The sequence below is a fragment of the Nomascus leucogenys genome, chromosome 20 (genome assembly GCF_006542625.1).
Source record: "Nomascus leucogenys isolate Asia chromosome 20, Asia_NLE_v1, whole genome shotgun sequence".
Taxonomy (NCBI): Eukaryota; Metazoa; Chordata; class Mammalia; order Primates; family Hylobatidae; genus Nomascus; species Nomascus leucogenys.
The window spans coordinates 25790905-25809961 of NC_044400.1; the positions used below are offsets into that span (position 1 = coordinate 25790905).

The 19057-nt window shown below is 38.3% G+C and overlaps 1 protein-coding gene across 1 annotated transcript in view; it reads left to right on the top strand.

Annotated features, from left to right (window-relative positions):
• The window catches only part of EPB41L5 (erythrocyte membrane protein band 4.1 like 5), a 174072-nt gene that overhangs the window by 18324 nt on the left and 136691 nt on the right, over window positions 1-19057 (top strand). Inside the window, exon 3 of the mRNA XM_030800955.1 lies at window positions 7470-7574. Coding sequence (XP_030656815.1) covers window positions 7470-7574 — 105 coding nt within the window. The remainder of the gene's footprint in view (window positions 1-7469; window positions 7575-19057) is intronic.

Consider the following 19057-nt stretch of genomic DNA (forward strand, 5'->3'; position numbering starts at 1 on the left):
CTAGAGATATGCCTTAGAATGAAGGTAATGGAAACATATAAGTTTGGTACCAGATAAATGAATTCAGCAGAAGACTTCTGTGGCTTTCTGCTGTAGTGCAGAAATATTCTGTAGTGTAGAATAAAAATACTTGTAGTGTAGTGATTGCCATTAGCAAATTTTAGCATAATTAAATTTGTTAGCTGGGCTTAGCGTGACCACGCTTATAACCCAAGACTTTGGGAGGCTGAGGCAGTCAAGACCAGACTGGGCAACATGGCAAAACCCTGTAAAAAAAAAAAAACACACAAAAATTAGCCAGGCATCATGGTGCACACCTGTAGTCCCAGCAGCTTGGGAGGCTGAGCCGAAAGGATTCCTTAAGACCTGGAGGTCAGGGCTGTGGTGAGCCATGCATGCCACTGCACTGTAACCTGGGTAACAGAGTGAGACGCCGTCTCCAAATTAGTCAGTCAAACTGTTAGCAGTACTTTGTTGTTGTTATTATAAGCATTGTTTAAAACCAGTAGTTTTCTTTTTCATTTCCAATAATGACTTTCTCCTCCTTTTCCATTGTGTTGCTAGAACAAATATGTTGAAATATTCAATTGGTTTGTTTTATTATTTAAACACACACACACAGTTGGGAATTTTGCATTTGTTGTAATTTCTGCTTGGGATTCATTTTCTCTAGATAATTACATAGTTATGTCACTCAGTCTCTTTTCAAATCTCCCTTATTAAATGGGCCCCATGTAAACACCATTCCCCATAGTTACCTTGTTCTGTATAACCTTTATCACTAGCTAGCATAATATTTTCTTCCTTTGCTAGGATGTAAGCTTCTTCTAAAAACAAATTTTTTTTTAAATTTTTGTAAAGATAGGGTCTTGCTGTGTTATCCAGGCTAGTCTTGGAACGCCTGGCCTTAAGTGATCCTCCTGCCTTGGCTTCCCAAAGTGCTGGGATTGTAGGCATGAGCCACCATGCCTGGCTGTTTTTTTCTTTAATTGAATATGAGCTGCTTGAAGGCAGGGGCTTACCTGTTTTGTTTTCCTGTTTAGTTGCTTAGAACAGTGCCTGGCACATAGTAAGTGTTCTATTAATGTTTGTTCAATAAACCAACCTCAGTGATAGAGTGCCTGTAGTCCCAGCTACTCAGGAGGCTGAGGTGGGAGGATTGCTTAAGGCCAGGAGTTTGAGGCTGTAGTGCACTGTGATCACACCTGTGAATAGCCACTGAATTCCAGCCTGGGCAACATAGTGAGACTCCCATCTCTTAAAAAAAATTGTTGAATAAATCAAATTAGGAATAGTATGTGAAACAGACCTTTAATTTTAAAACAAATTCATCCCTGAAGGAAGTTAAGATCATTCCCAATCATAAATTTTTAATGAGAATTCTTGCCCTGTTTGGGACAAGATATTGAAGTAATAAGGGCTTCTAGTGTCCTCTCCTAAGATTAACCCATGAATGATCATAAAACTTAAGATAGAAAAATTAGCCCCAGGTAAGGAGTGTTGGTACTGGAGTGTGTGTGTGGTAATGGTTGCTGCAGTCTGGTTTAGGGGGCTGCTACTGTGGCTGTGGAAGGATAATTGAGGTAAAAGGCAGTTTGGATGGAGGTCTTATCCCCCTGCTCCAAGTTTGTCTTGATAATTAGTATCTCTTTTAAGGGGTGTGATAGCAATAACTCAGACAGTGGGTGGAAGTGTCTTCAATAATAGCACTGCCTAAAAAATTTCTCACCTCTAAAAATCCTTATCCCTAAAATTCCCTTACCTAAATTTCCTACCCTTCCTCCACCAAACTCTTAGAGGGCAGTGAATTATATTTTAAAAAATGCCTCCTTCCCAATGCTACTTTCCTTTTTATATGTGGACAGAGAATGAATTATTAACCTGAGGGAGTTGTTTGTATAATGGAAAGTGATTAACTGTGATTTTCTCCTTGTTAGGGCTCTCCTCCCTAGAATTCTTCTATTCCCCCAGGGGTTTCTCAGTGCTAAATGTTGCTGATACAGACTAGAGTCAGGCCTTTCTCTTGTTACACATAATCTAGAGAAAGTAACTCATGTTTCCAAATGAATATGTCCAAAATAAGGAGACAAATGAGCACAAGCACCTCAAAAGTCAAGTAAAAGATAACAAACTGTGTGTATGTGTGTGTTTTCTTGTTTTATGTTGTTAATATCTTTATGTATATAGTAGAAGCAAAGGCAGATGGAATAAAAAGAAAAGTCTAATACATTTTCTAAAAGATACTAACAACATGAAACAAGAACAAAAACTTACTTAAAAGGACCAAAGGAAAATATTAGGTATAAGAAGTATAATCTATAGAACACATTTGATGGGATGAAATTAGGATCAGTTAAGGTGAAGGAGAAATTAGTGAGCTGGAAGATCATATTTAGGAATTCTTTCCATAGGAGGAAAGAAAGGATATATAATAGGAAGCATCAAATAAAAATTAAACAATAAGTGAAATTTAAAAGTAGGAGTTCCTTTTTCCCCTAAGATCAGGAACAAGATAAAGATATCTGCTGATGCCACTTCTGTTCAACATAGTACTGGAACTTCTGTCCAGAGCAGTTCAGCAGAAAAAAGAAATGCATCCAAATGGGAAGGGAAGAAATAAAATTATCTCTGTTTAAGATGACGTAATCTTATATGTGGAAAACCAAAGATTTTGCGGAAAAAAAAAAAACCTTTCGGTGCTAATAAGTTAGCAATGATCTGAAAACAAAATTAAGAAAACAATTTCATTTATAATAGCATCTAAGAGAATAAAATGCTTAGGAATAAATTTAACCAAGGAGGCAAAGGACTTGCAGTATAAAACACTGCTGAGAGGAATGAAAGAACATGTAAATAAGTAGGAAGATATCCCACGTTCAAGAATTTGGAGACTTAATCTTGTTAAGAAGACAGTACTACCCAGAGTGATCCATAGATTAAATGCAATTCCTATCAAAATCCCAATGATGTTATTTGCAGAAATAGAAAAACCCATTCCAAAATCCATATGGAATCTGAAGGGAACCCAAATAGAGCCAAAACAATCTTGAAAAGGAAGAAGAAAATTAGAGGACTAACAGTTCTGATTTATCTCAAAAGTTACTATGAAACTACAGAATCAAAAACAGTGTGGGGCTGGGTGTGATGACTCACACCTGTAATTCCAGTGCTTTGGGTGGCTGAGGCAGGAGGACTGCTTGAGACCAGGAGTTCAAGACCAGGCTGGGCAACATAGCAAGACCCCATCTCTACAAAAGAAAAAAAAAGCAGTGTGGTACTGGCAGTACAGACAGACATTGACCAATGGAATAGAATAGAGAGACTAGAAACAAACACTTGTAAATATGGTAAAATGATTTTTGACAAGGGTGCCAAAACCACTCAGTGGAGAAAAGACAGTCTTTTCAACAAATGGTGATGAGAAAACTGGATACCCATATGGAAAAGAAAGGAGCCAGACCTTTTCCTTATACCATATACGAAAATTAATGTAAAGATGGCTTAAAGACATGGAGAGCTAAAACTATAAAACTCTTAGAAGAAAACAGGGAAAAAATCTTCATGACATTAGATATGGCAGTGATTTTATAGGATATGGTAACAAAAGCACAGGCAGCACAACAAATAAGTTGGACTTCATCAAAACTTTTGTGTATAAAAGGACACTGCCAAGAGAGTAAAAAGACAACCCACAGAATGTGAGAAAATATTTGCGAATCAGATATATGATAAGAGATTAATATCCAGAATATATAAAGAACTCCTACAACTCAGCAACAACAAAAAGCCAATTTGAAAATAGCCATAGAACTTATACATTTATCCAAAGAAAATATATAAATGGCTAATAAAAACATTAAAATATTTCAACATCACTAATCAGAACAGAAATTTGAGTCAGAGCAACAGTGAGAGAGACTTATTCATACCTATCAAGTGGCTGTTTTTAAAAAGTAAAAGAGAAAGTAACAAATGTCGGCAAGGATGTGGAGAAACTGGAATTGTTATACACTTTTCGAGGGAATGTAAAATAGTGTTGCTGCTGTAGAAAACAGTTTGACAGTTTCTCCAAAAGTTAAACATATGGCTGGGTGCAGTGGCTCACGCCTGTAATCCCAGCATTTTGGGATGCTTGAGGCCAAGAGTTCGAGACCAGCCTGGCCAACATGGTAAAACCCTATCTCTATTAAAAATACAAAAATTAGCCTGGCATGGTTGTGCACCTTAGTCCCAGCTACTTGGAAGGCTGAGGCATGAGAATCGCTTGAACCCCGGGGGTGGAGATTGCAGTGAGCCTAGATCACACCTTTGCACTCTAGCCTGGGTGACAGAGTGAGACTGTATCTCAGAAAAAATAAAAAGTAAATAGTTAAACACAGAATTAGCATATGACCCAGCACTTTTACTCCTAGGTGTATACCAGGAAGAGTTGAAAGCAGGGACTCAAACAGATACTTACACACCAGTGTTCATGGCAGCATTATTCCAAACTGAAAAGGTGGAAAAATCCCAAATGTATATCAACACTTGAAGAAGTAAACAAAATGATATTTATATGCAATGGAATATTTTTCAGCTTTAAAAAGGAATGAAATTTTGATATATTTTGCAATACGGATGAACCTCGAAAATACTATGAGTGAAATAAGCCAGAAACAAGAGGACAAATATTGTTACGATTCTACTTATGTGAGATACATGGGGTAGGCAAATTCTTAGAGACAAAGTATTAATGGGAGAGAGGTTACTAGGGGTAATGGTGAGGGTAAGTGGGGGATGATTTTTTTTAATAGGTATAATGTTTCTGATTGGGATAGTGACAAGTTCTGGAAATGGATAGTGGTGACAGTTGTACAACATGGTGAATATTTTCAATGGCACTGAATTTTATACTTAAAAATAGTTAAAATGGCAAATTTTGTTATACTTTAAAAAAAGAAGTGAGGCTGATGTCTGTGAAGTTGGGTGAATGTACTGGAAATTCCCAATGTGGTTGGAGAACTTAGGCATTGAAAGTAATTTTGTGGCCAGGCGCGATGGCTCACACCTGTAATCCCAGCACTTTGGGAGGCCGAGTTGGGCGGATCACCTGAGGTCGGGAGTTTGAGACCAGCCTGACCAACATGAAGAAATCCCATCTCTACTAAAAATACAAAATTAGTCGGGTGTGGTGGCACATGCCTGTAATCCCAGCTATTCAGGAGGCTGAGGCAGGAGAATTGCTTAAACCCAGGAAGCAGAGGTTGCAGTGAGCCGAGATCACGCCATTGCACTCCAGCCTGGTCAACAAGAGTGAAACTCTGTCTCAAAAAAAAAAGAAAGTAATTTTGTGAATAAGCTAGAAGAAGTTGTTTAAAAAGTGGGGTATCTGACTTACTGATCTCAGGTGACATTCCAGGTGAAATCTAGATCAGGTACGTATTCCGCAGTGAATTTGAACTTGGAAGAAACAGCAAAATTCAAATTCTAGCCTTATCATTGTTTTAAATGTAATTTTGTCATATTACTAAAGCTTTCTGAACTTTTGTCTGTGTTTTTTATATATATATATTTAAATGGATAAGTAATTTATGCTAAAAAATGGCAGCACTGAAGTAGGAAACTTAAAATGACAAAGGAGAAATATTTGAGAAAACAGTAGAGGTTGACGTCTAGAATTAAAGAAATACGAAGATCTCAGGTTGAGGAGGTCCATATAGAATACAATATGATTAAGAAAAACTCATACTTGTACATAGTACGGTGAAATTAAAGAGTCTAAAAGTGAACAAGTAACATTACGAAGAAACAAAATTGAGATTGACATCACACTTACCAATAGCAGTGTTGACTGCAAGAAGATAATGGAATTTTTTTTTTGAGTATTGGAGAAAGTATTGAAAGAAACTGTGAACCTTGGCATTTCTACCCATCCAACTGTCATTCGAGTGAGGGCATGATTAAAATATTCTCAAATATAGAAGGCCAGGGCCTTAGAAGATAAGCCATACAAAAGCCACATGGGAAACATTTTTGGAGAAAGAACTCAAATGAGCATTTGCTAATCTAGCAGATGCTACAAGACATGCAGTGTACACGTGTAAGACATGTACATTTTTGAAATACCCAAGTAGAAGTTGTTGTCTTTAAAAAGTTAGCTAAGAATAAAAAAGAAAAAATAGAAGTATGTCTATAAAACTTGATGGGAATTGGGTGGAGGGGAGATTAGAGGACATGAAGGCATGGTCAAGTTCTTGTCTTGATGAAAGGAAATAATAGATGACAAATTTACTTATCTAAAAAAGCAAAGGACAAGTTGAAATAATAAACAGTTCAGTTAAAAGGCAGAGATTGATACGATAAACCAACTATATGTTCATTTTTTAATAGGAAATACTATAAATCACAATTTAGAATTCTACAGATGGGAGAGGCATGGATGAGCAATTATGAAAATTGAGGATCCCAACAATGCTTTTGCTTATGTGGATTATACCTACCAATAGTTACAGTATTAGAAATTAAAACTGAAAAAATTTTAAATATTTATTGATTAACTGATTAATAAATAATTGATTGTCTATTAATATAGCAACAACATACCCCTTTTATGTTAACATAATATAAAACATATAAAAATAACTATTTTCTAAAACAACAAAGAGCTTAGAAAAGTGGCATCGTTTTAAGTGCTTTTGCAAATCTGTTTAATGTCTGCTTTAATAGAAGGTACTTGGATTCTCTTATCTGCTTCTACGTTTACTGTGTTGCAATGTGTTGTTTTGTTTCAGGTATATGAGAAACCTAGGACCTCATGAATCTTTTGAAAGAGTCTTGGAAACCCTCGGTGATCTTGAGACCACATTTTGAGAACTGCTTTTTCCATACAAAGTTTCTTTGCTATTTATTACCCTACTATTTGGTGTCTTCTGCATCATCATAGTACTTTTCTTATGATCTCGTATTCCTTCCTACCTCCCAGTTTTATTATTTCTTATCTCACATTCTCTTCCAGTTTGACTGATTCTTCTCCATCAAGCCTTCATTGATTATTCTAGTTTCTGTCTCTTCTCTAAAATCTGTTTGCAAGTGTAGTTTCACATATTTTGTACTAAAGTACTCTTAAGTTTTTTGTGTTTTCTTTTTCCGATGACATTATGGCCCTTTTAAAGTAGGGACTCTAAAAATTGATGACAACACAAGAATTTATCCTTACACACAAATATTTGTATCTCAAAATAGGTAATTTTTGTTGGTTGATTGGAAGTAACACTCTCCAGGAAAACATAGAGATCACAAATTTGTTTTTGGCCTTAAGTGATTTATTAGAAAACTATAATGTCTTATCCATTAGCTACCACATGCTAATACTTTTGGTATTGCAAGTCCTCCTTTCTTCAAGAGATCTTGTATAACTAAAACCTTCTTTTGTTCAGTCTTGTTGATCTTATAAACCATTTATTGATTTACTTATTTTCTTGCCATTTCAGAAAAAAGCCAAAGGACAAGAGTTGTTTGATCAGATTATGTACCACCTGGACCTTATTGAAAGCGACTATTTTGGTCTGAGATTTATGGATTCTGCACAAGTAGCAGTGAGTAACTGTTTTTTGGAAGTTTTAGCATAAGGAGAAGAAACAGGAAATTTCAGATGATATACTAATTGCTATAGGGCTTCATATTCTTGATGTGTTATTGTGATACAAAGCTTTGACACTGCTCCCTCCCCCCACCCCCTTGCTTTAGCATCACCTGAAGTACTTGTTTTAAAAAATGTGAGTTCTGGTCCTAATTTCCTAACCTGAATTACAAGAACAAAAGTTTCCAGGATGGGGCTCCAGAATCTTTGTTTTTAATAACTATTGACTTGATTGTTGGGCACACAAGAATTTGAGAAACACTGTGTACTGGAAAGAATGCTAGAATGGGAGTTTCGTGGGCTCTTGGGTAAACAATAGTAGTTTTAAATTTGCAAATTAAGGTGAGTAGACTAGGATATCTCTAAGTTCCCTTTCAGATCTGTGATTCTATATCTATAAATAGTGGTACTTTGACATGCATTTCTGACGAGAGAACAGCATATACATAATAGAGTAGAAAGTTGGAGGCTATTCAAATAACTGATTACTATATTAGGATTTTACTGGAGGATGCTTGAAAGTGGCAGATGAAAACATTGGGAGGTGGTTTAGTGGTTATATCATTCAAACTGAATGCCCAAGGTATTAAATAATAAATTGGCAATATTTACTCTCAAATAATTGGGATTAGGTAGTCTTTAAGCAGGAAGGTTATATTTTCCTTCAGGAAGTTTTATGTAGAGATATGTAGGATTTGGAATGGGCAGAGATTGAAGTCAGGGAAAGTTATTACAAATACTTTAGGATAAAAGTAATATTAAGGCCTGGACAGTAGGAGGCAGAGGAAGAGACTACAGATGATAAGGATATCATGGCATTAAGCCTTTTTTTCTAGAAGTGTGTGTGTGTGTGTGTGTGTGTGTGTGTTTGGAGGGGAACTCCTAGCTGGCTTTATAAAGCATCTGGGCTAAGTTTACAGCTGTTAATAATTTTAGCTGTCATTTTTTTGTGACAGCCCTTCCCATCATGCCTCCAAATTAAGTAACCATGAGCATTTGGCAGCAGGGTATTGGTTAGGCAAATTTTGTCGCATCCTTGCAATTAATACTATGCAGCTCATTAAAAATAGCTGTTTTTGGCCATGCGTGGTGGCTCACGCCTGTAATCCCAGCACTTTGGGAGACTGAAGCGGGAGGATTACGTGAGGTCAGGAGTTCGATACCAGCCTGTCCAACATGGCAAAACCCTCTCTCTACTAAAAATAGAAAAATTAGCCGGGCATGGTGGCGTGCCCCTGTAGTCCCAGCTACTCAGGAGGCTAAGGTGGGAGAATCGCTTGAACCCGGGAGGCAGAGGTTGCAGTGAGCTGAGATTGCACCACTACACTCCAGCTTGGGTGACAGAGCGAGACCCTGTCTCAAAAAAACCAAAACAAAAAGGTGATTTTTATTTAAAAAAAAAAAAAATAGCTGGGCGTGGCGGTGCATGCCTGTAGTTCCAGCTAGCTGGGAGACTGAGGCGAGAGGATCCCTTGAGCCCAGGAACTTGGAGTTGGAGGCTGCAGTGAGCTGTGATTGCATCACTGCACTCCTAACCTGGGTGACAAAGTGTGAGACCCTATTTCTAAAACAAAACAAAATGGTGATTTTTAAGTATTAATATGCTAATTGATATAGAGTGGTAGAAGTAGTCATAAAGGATTATAAAGCAGTATAATTGAATTTTTCTATTTTTTAAAAAAATCTGGGCCAGGAGCAGTGGCTCATGCCTATAATCCCAGCACTTTGGGAGGCTGAGGAGGAAGGATCACTTGAGGCCATGAGTTTGAGACCAGCCTGGGCAATATTGCAAGACCCTGTCTCTACAAAAATAAAAAAATTAGCTAGGCATGGTGGTGTATGCCTGTAGTCCTGGCTACTTGGGAGGTGGGAGGATCGCATGAGCCCAGGAGTTCAAGGTTGCAGTGAGCTATGATCATGCCACTGCACTCTAGTCTGGGTAACAGAGCAAGACCCTGTCTCTTAAAAAAAAAAAAAAAAAAAAGATATATGGCAATGCATATACATGAAAAAATTGTGAAACTATTTTTCATAGTTTCAGTGTTTCCGATCTCTTGGTGATGTTAGTGTAGGAGATGTTTCTTTCATTTTTCTTTCTAATGTTCTTAATTCTCTTTTATTAGACTAAATTCACTAATGGGCAAAACTCACTAATGGCAGGGAATTAGTCTTACATACCTCTGTCTAGCAGGTGGTAGGCACACAAAACATTTGTTGAATTTAATTCTGGACTTCTGTTTAGTTTGATAAAATCTTGGTTGCCTATTAATTTTAATATCATTCAGCTTTCACTTCTAGAATAATAGTAAAGCCTTACAATCAGATGAATAAACAGATGATATTAAGGATAGACAATCTATGACTTCCTGTTTATTGAGCTAGTGTGAGGGAAAAGAAAGCAAAAGTATGCCAAAGTTAGGTTTGAGGTACTTAATATTTAAGTAATTGTGGAAAGAAACATGCAATCATTACTAAGTTGTATTATTAGCTCTTTGCTAATATCAGCAATTACTGAATTCCATATTGATATTTTTTCTCTCATTTGATACACATAAAGTGCCTTTCTTGTCATAATAATAAATTTTTGGTAAAGCCAGGATTAGGATATTTAATCTCTACGCTTTAGTTCTGGTTTATTCCTTCCAGTAATCAGAAATCTAGGCATTAAAATTAAACTTATAGGCTTATCCTTACTTCATTTTATTTTTGCTTCACTAACCACTCTAAACTATGAGTTGAGCTGGAAGAAGAGTTAGTAGATTAAAGATACTAAAAATGAACTCCAGATGAGCTCAACTTTTCATGTTCTTACTCACTTCATTCCATGAGTCTCATGACAAAAACAAACAATCAGCTTGTTGTGTGGCCGTATTCAACCTCAGAATGAAATGAAACCAAAGTGGGATGAGGGGCAGCGTAAAAAGCGACCAAGGAATTACATGCTATAATTTCACCTTCAGCATATGGCATGTCCATATATATAAAGTTAATGTGCCAAATTTTAGTTTATTGGTCACTATAGATCAGTCCAAAACGTCTGTGACTGTAGAATTATGGAGTCATCATGGAGATAATCAAAGTTAGTAAATTGATGAAGCTAAAGTTCACTTTTCTTCTTATATAGACATATAATCTGAACTCTGTTTTTTAAATTGTTTACTTTTTATTAGACTGGGTTATTTTATGTTCATGTACAAATATTTAATTTCATAGTTGAAACAATCTCATGTTTACAGAAAGTTGCAAGGATGGTATAAATAACCATTTTTCTGGGACCATGTGAGAGAGAGTTATATAGTTAAGATGTCCAATCATGCCTGAATTCTTTAGTGTGTGTTTCCTGTAAGCAAACACACTTCATAACTCAATGCAGCCATCAAAACCAGGAAATTAACACAATGATAGTACCACCATCTAGTCTCATTAGACTGTATTCAGATAATGCTAATTGTTCCTAGTATGTTCTTATACTAGTATGTTCTTAGTATGCTCTTATACCCAAAAGATCCTGCAGAATCATGCTTTGCATATTTTTTCTTTTTTTAAAATTTTTATTATTATACTTTAAGTTTTAGGATACGTGTGCACAACGTGCAGGTTTGTTACATATGTATACATGTGACATGTTGGTATGCTGCATCCATTAACTTGTCATTTACATTAGGTATATCTCCTAATGCTATCCCTCCCCCGTCCCCCACCCCACGACAGGCCCCAGTATGTGATGTTCGCCTTCCCAAGTGTTCTCATTGTTCAGTTCTCACCTGTGAGCGAGAACATGCATTGTTTGGTTTTCTGTCCTTGCGATAGTTTGCTGAGAATGATGGTTTCCAGCTTCATCCATGTTCCTACAAAGGACATGAACTCATCCTTTTCTATGGCTATATAGTATTCCTTGGTGTATATGTGCCACATTTTCTTAATCCAGTCTATCATTGATGGGCATTTGGATTGGTTCCAAGTCTTTGCTATTGTGAATAGTGCCACAATAAATATATGTGTGCATGTGTCTTTATAGCAGCATGATTTATAATCCTTTGGGTATATACTCAGTAATGGGATGGCTGGGTCAAATGGTATTTCTAGTTCTAGATCCTTGAAGAATCGCCACACTGTCTTCCACAATGGTTGAACTAGTTTACAGTCCCACCAACAGTGTAAAAGTGTTCCTGTTTCTCCACATCCTGTCCAGCACCTGTTGTTTCCTGACTTTTTAATGATCGCCATTCTAACTGGTGCGAGATGGTTTCTCATTGTGGTTTTGATTTGCATTTCTCTGATGGCCAGTGATGATCAGCATTTTTTCATGTGTCTGTTGGCTGCATAAATGTCTTCTTTTGAGAAGTGTCTATTCATATCCTTCGCCCACTTTTTGATGGGGTTGTTTGATTTTTTTCTTGTAAATTTGTTTAAGTTCTTTGTAGATTCTGTATATTACCCTTTGTCAGATGCGTAGATTGCAAAAATTTTCTCCCATTCTGTAGGTTGCCTGTTCACTCTGATGGTAGTTTCTTTTGCTGTGCAGAAGCTCTTTAGTTTAATTAGATCCCAAAATTTGTCAATTTTGGCTTTTGTTGCCATTGCTTTTGGTGTTTTAGACATGAAGTCCTTGCCCATGCCTATGTCCTGAATGGTATAGACTAGGTTTTCTTCAAAGGTTTTTATGGTTTTAGGTCTAACATTTAAGTCTTTAATCCATCTTGAATTAATTTTTGTATAAGGTGTAAGGAAGGGATCCAGTTTCAGCTTTCTACATAGGGCTAGCCAGTTTTCCCAGCACCATTTATTAAAGAGGCAATCCTTTCCCCATTCCTTGTTTTTATCAGGTTTGTCAAAGATCAGATGGTTGTAGATGTGTGATTTATTTCTGAAGGCTCTGTTCTGTTCCATTGGTCTATATCTCTGTTTTGGTACCAGTACCATGCTGTTTTGGTTACTGTAGCCTTGTAGTATAGTTTGAAGTCAGGTAGTGTGATGCCTCCAGCTTTGTTCTTTTGGCTTAGGATTGTCTTGGCAATGTGGGCTCTTTTTTGGTTCCATATGAACTTTAAAGTAGTTTTTTCCAATTCTGTGAAGAAAGTCATTGGTAGCTTGATGGGGATGGCATTGAATCTATAAATTACCTTGGGCAGTATGGCCATTTTCACGATACTGATTCTTCCTATCCATGAGCATGCAATGTTCCTCCATTTGTTTGTGTCCTCTTTTATTTTGTTGAGCAGTGGTTTGTAGTTCTCCTTGAAGAGGTCCTTTACATCCCTTGTAAGTTGGATTCCTAGGTATTTTATTCTCTTTGAAGCAATTGTGAATTGCTCTCTGTTTGTCTGTTATTGGTGTATAGGAATACTTGTGATTTTTGCATATTGATTTTGTATCCTGAGACTTTGCTGAAGTTGCTTTTCAGCTTAAGGAGATTTTGGGCTGAGACGCTGGGGTTTTCTAAATATACAATCATGTCATCTGCAAACAGGGGCAGTTTGACTTCCTCTTTTCCTAATTGAATACCCTTTATTTCTTTCTCTTGCCTGATTGCCCTGGCCAGAACTTCCAACACCATGTTGAATAGGAGTGGTGAGAGAGGGCATCTCTGTCTTGTGCCAGTTTTCAAAGGGAATGCTTCCAGTTTTTACCCATTCAGTATGATATTGGCTGTGGGTTTGTCATAAACAGCTCTTACTATTTTGAGATACATTCCATAAATACCTAGTTTATTGAGAGTTTTTAGCATGAAGGGCTGTTGAATTTTATCAAAGGCCTTTTCTGTATCTATTGAGATAATCATGTGGTTTTTGTCTTTGGTTCTGTTTGTATGCTGGATTACGTTTACTGATTTGCGTATGCTGAACCAGCCTTGCATCCCAGGGATGAAGCCCACTTGATCACGGTGAATAAGCTTTTTGATGTGTTGTTTGATTTGGTTTGCCAGTATTTTATTGAGGATTTTTGCATCGATATTCATCAGGGATATTGGTCTAAAATTCTCTTTTTTTTTGTTGTGTCTCTGCCAGGCTTTGGTATCAGGATGATGCTGGACTCATAGAATGAGTTAGGGAGAATTCCCTCTTTTTCTATCGATTGGAATAGTTTCAGAAGGAATGGTACCAGCTCCTCTTTGTACCTCTGGTAGAATTCGGCTGTGAATCCGTCTGGTCCTGGGCTTTTTTTTTGGTTGGTAGGCTATTAATTATTGCCTCAATTTCAGAGCCTGTTATTGGTCTATTCAGGGATTCAACTTCTTCCTGGTTTAGTCTTTGGAGGGTGTATATGTCCAGGAATTTATCAATTTCTTCTAGATTTTCTAGTTTATTTGTATGGAGGTGTTTATAGTATTCTCTGATGGTAGTCTGTGGGATCAGTGGTGATAACCCCTTTATCATTTTTTATTGTGTCTATTTGATTCTTCTCTCTTCTTTATTAGTCTTGCTAGTGGTGTATCAATTTTATTGATCTTTTCAAAAAACCAGCTCCTGGATTGATTGATTTTTTTTGAAGGGTTTTTTGTGTGTCTATCTCCTTCAGTTCTGCTCTGATCTTGGTTATTTCTTGCCTTCTGCTAGCTTTTGAATGTGTTTGCTCTTGCTTCTCTAGTTCTTTTAATTGTGATGTTATGGTGTCAATTTTAGATCTTTGCTGCTTTCTCTCGTTGGCATTTAGTGCTATAAATCTCCCTCTACACACTGCTTTAAATGTGTCCCAGAGATTGTGGTATGTTGTGTCTTTGTTCTCATTGGTTTCAAAGAACATCTTTATTTCAGCCTTCGTTTCGTTATGTACCCAGTAGTCATTCAGGAGCAGGTTGTTCATTTTCCATGTAGTTGAGTGGTTTTGAGTGAGTTTCTTAATCGTGAGTTCTAGTTTGATTGCACTGTGGTCTGAGAGACAGTTTGTTATAATTTCTGTTCTTTTACATTTGCTGAGGAGTGCTTTACTTCTAATTATGTGGTCAATTTTGGAATAAGTGTGATGTGGTGCTGAGAAGAATGTATATTCTGTTGATTTGGGGTGGAGAGTTCTGTAGATGTCTGTTAGGTCTGCATGGTACAGAGCTGATTTCAATTCCTGGATATCCAGAAAGTTAACTTTCTGTCTCGTTGATCTGTCTAGTGTTGACAGTGGGGTGTTAAAGTCTCCCATTATTATTGTGTGGGAGTCTAAGTCTCTTTGTAGGTCACTCAGGACTTGCTTTATGAATCTGGGTGCTCCTGTGTTGGGTGCATATATATTTAGGATAGTTAGCTCTTCTTGTTGAATTGATCTCTTTACCATTATGTAATGGCCTTCTTTATCTCTTGATCTTTGTTGGTTTCACGTGTGTTTTATCAGAGACTAGGATTGCAACCCCTGCCTTTTTTTGTTTTCCATTTGCTTGGTAGATCTTCCTCCATCCCTTTATTTTAAGCGTGTGTGTCTCTGCATATGAGATGGGTCTCCTGAATACAGCACACTGATGGGTCTTGACTCTTTATCCAATTTGCCAGTCTGTGTCTTTTAATTGGAGCATTTAGCCGATTTACATTTAAGGTTAATATTGTTATGTGTGAATTTGATCCTGTCATTGTGATGTTAGCTGGTTATTTTGCTCGTTAGTTGATGCAGTTTCTTCCTAGCATCTATGGTCTTTACAATTTGGCATGTTTTTGCAGTGGCTGGTACCGGTTGTTCCTTTCCATGTTTAGTGCTTCCTTCAGGGGCTCTTGTAAGGCATGCCTAGTGGTGACAAAATCTCTCAGCATTTGTTTGTCTGTGAAGGATTTTATTTCTCCTTCACTATGAAGCTTAGTTTGGTTGGATATGAAATTCTGGGTTGAAAATTCTTTTCTTTCAGAATGTTGAATATTGGCCGCCACTCTCTTCTGGCTTGTAGAGTTTCTGCTGAGAGATCCACTGTTAGTCTGATGGGCTTCCCTTTGTGGGTAACCTGACCTTTCTCTCTGGCTGCCCTTAACATTTTTTCCTTCATTTCAACTTTGGTGAATCTGACAATTATGTGTCTTGGAGTTGCTCTTCTTGAGGAGTATCTTTGTGGCGTTCTCTGTATTTCCTGAATTTGAATGTTGGCCTGCCTTGCTAGGTTGGGGAAGTTCTCCTGGATGATATCCTGAGGACTGTTTTCCAACTTGGTTCCATTCTTCCCTTCCCTTTCAGGTACACCAATCAGACGTAGATTTGGTCTTCTCACATAGTCCCATATTTCTTGGAGGCTTTGTTCATTTCTTTTTGCTCTTTTTTCTTTAAACTTCACTTCTCACTTCATTTCATTCATTTGATCTTCAACCACTGATACCCTTTCTTCCACTTGATCGAATCGGCTACTGAAGCTTGTGCACGCGTCACATAGTTCTCGTGCCATGGTTTTCAGCTCCATCAGGTCATTTAAGGACTTCTCTACACTGGTTATTCTAGTTAGCCATTCATCTAATCTTTTTTCAAGGTTTTTAGCTTCTTTGCGATGGGTTCAAACTTCCTTCTTTAGCTCAGAGAAGTTTGATCGTCTGAAGCCTTCTTTTCTCAACTTGTCAAAGTGATTCTCCATCTAGCTTTGTTCCATTGCTGGTGAGGAGCTGCGTTCCTTTGGAGGAGAAGAGGTGCTCTGATTTGTAAAATTTTCAGCTTTTCTGCTCTGTTTTTTTCCCCATCTTTGTGGTTTTGTCTACCTTTGGTCTTTGATGATGGTGACGTACAGATGGGGTTTTGGTATCGATGTCCTTTCTGTTTGTTAGTCAGGACCCTCAGCTGCAGGTCTGTTGGAGTTTGCTGGAGTTTCTCTCCAGACCCTGTTTGCCTGGGTATCATCAGCGGAGGCTGCAGAACAGCAAATGTTGCAGAACAGCAAATCTTGCTGCCTGATCGTTTCTCTGGAAGCTTCGTCTCAGAAGGGCACCTGGCCGTGTGAGGTGTCATTCGGCCCCTACTGGGAGGTGCCTCCCAGTTAGGCTACTCGGGGGTCAGGGACCCACTTGAGGAGGCAGTCTGTCTGTTCTCAGATCTCAAACTCCATGCTGGGAGAACCACTACCCTCTTCAAAGCTGTCAGACAGGGACATTTAAGTCTGCAGTTTCTGCTGTCTTTTGTTCAGCTATGCCCTGCCCCTAGAGGTGGAGTCTACAGAGGCTGGCAGGCCTCCTTGAGCTGAGGTGGGCTCCACCCAGTTCGAGCTTCCTGGCTGCCTTGTTTACCTACTCATGCCTCACCAATGGCGGGTGCCCCTCCCTCAGCCTGTCTACCACCTTGCAGTTCGATCTCAGACTGCTGTGCTAGCAGTGAGTGAGGCTCTGTGGGTGTGGGACCCTCCGAGCCAGGAGCCAAGATATAATCTCCTGGTGTGCTGTTTGCTAAGACCGTTGGAAAAGCGCAGTATTAGGGTGGGAGTGACCCGATTTTCCGGGTGCCGTCTGTCACAGCTTCCCTAGGCTAGGAAAGGGAATTCCCTGACCCCTTGCACTACCTGGGTGAGGCGATGCCTTGCCCTGCTTCGGCTCTTGCTCGGTGGGCTGCAGCCACTGTCCTGCAGCTACTGTTCAACAAGCCCCAGTGAGATGAACCCGGTACCTCAGTTGGAAATGCAGAAATCACGTGTCTTCTCCGTCGCTCACGCTGGGAGCTGTAGACTGGAGCTGTTCCTATTCGGCCATCTTGGAACCTCCTGCATTTTTTTTTTTTTTTTTTTTTTTTTTTGAGATGGAGTCTTGCTCTGTTGCCCAGGATGGAGTGCAGTGGTGTGGTCTTGGTTCACTGTAACCTCCACCTCCCAGGTTCAAGTGATTCTTCTGCCTCAGCCTCCTGAGTAGTTGGGACTACAGGTGCACACCACCATGCCCGGCTAATTTTTGTACTTTTAGTAGAGACAGGGTTTCACCACATTGGCCAGACTGGTCTTGAAGTCCTGACCTTGTGATCTGCCCATCTCGGCCTCCGAAAGTTCTGAGACTACAGGCGTGAGCCACCGCACCTGGCCATGCTTTGCATTTAGTTTTCATGTTTCTTTAGTTGCCTTGTTGCCTTTAACCTGGAATACGGTGGTTTCCTCAGTCTTGCGTTGACTTTCATGATTTTGAAGCTTTTGAAGATACAGCACAGTTATTTTGTATATTGTCCCTCAATTTGGGTTTGTCTGATGTTCCCTCATAAAGTAGAGTAATCTTGGCACCTTTGGCAGAAAAATAACCGAAGTGATCCTGTGTTTCATTCTGTACTATTGGGTGTCATGTACTTTCATTTGGTCTCATTACTAGTGATACTAAATTTGATCCCTTGATTAAGGTGGTTTCTACTAGGCCTCACCACTGTGAAGTTACTCTTTTTTCCCTTTGTCATTAACTATTTTGTAGGCAGTTACATTGAGACTCTTCTTCATCAAACTTTCTATTTATTTATGAACTAATAGATTCCTGTTTTATTCAATGGGTTATATCTGTTACTATCATTTAATTTGTTGCTCAAATTTTCGCAAGTATGGTCAATGGAAGCTGCTTCAAGATGTCTTCTATGTTCATTTGATATGGCCCCTTCATTCTTTGAGCTCTGCCTTACTTTCTGGCTTATGAAGGTATGCCATGTTCATCTTGCAGTGCCCTACTCCAGCCCTGGAATTAGCCAATTCTCCAATGAGTCTTGTGGCCAGATTTAGGGAATATGTGTTTATGTTTATTTCTCCATATCTCTCTCTCTGTCTCTCTCTCTCGAATACCATGAATACCATAACTTCAACACCCATAAATAATTGAAATTCCAGTCTAACACTACAGGGCTTCTTGAAGTTTTTTTTCTCTTTCCATATCTGTAGTTCTCTTCTATAGAAACCAGGCTATGATTATCACCAGTAGGTTTACTATATTGATCACTCAGCATGTATGGAACCAGTCTCTAGCCTCTCCCTGTGTAGATACTGGTCTTGCTCAGACAACCTAATTATTTCTGGACTGAGTTATTATTTTTTATTTTTATTTTTTGCTGTTTCTTTGATCTTGGATGGACTGAATTATTTGGAAAAAGGAAGGGATTGTGAAACTTGTCACCTTACAAATACACAGTGGAACATAAAGCACTCCTTTGACAGTTGTATTGAAGAGTTATTACCTCAGAGGTTTGGTTTGGAGTAGGAGGCTTAAAGAGAAGAGAAAAGGCATGCTTAAGTAAAAGAAGGAGTCGGTTTTAGTTAGCGGATATCATTTTTTTCTGTAAAGTAGGCCACTTAAAAAAACAGGAGACGGAATTTACATACCATAAAGTTCACCATTTTAGATTGTACAGTTCAGAGTTTTCAGTATATTTAGAGTTGTGTAGCCATCATCACTAATTCCAGAACATTTTCATCACCCCCAAAGAAACCCTCTTACACATTACCAGTCATTCCCCATTTACCCCTCCTCACAGCATCTGGCAAATGCTGTCTATGGATTTGCCTATTTTGAAAATTTCATTTGAATGGAATCGTGTAAT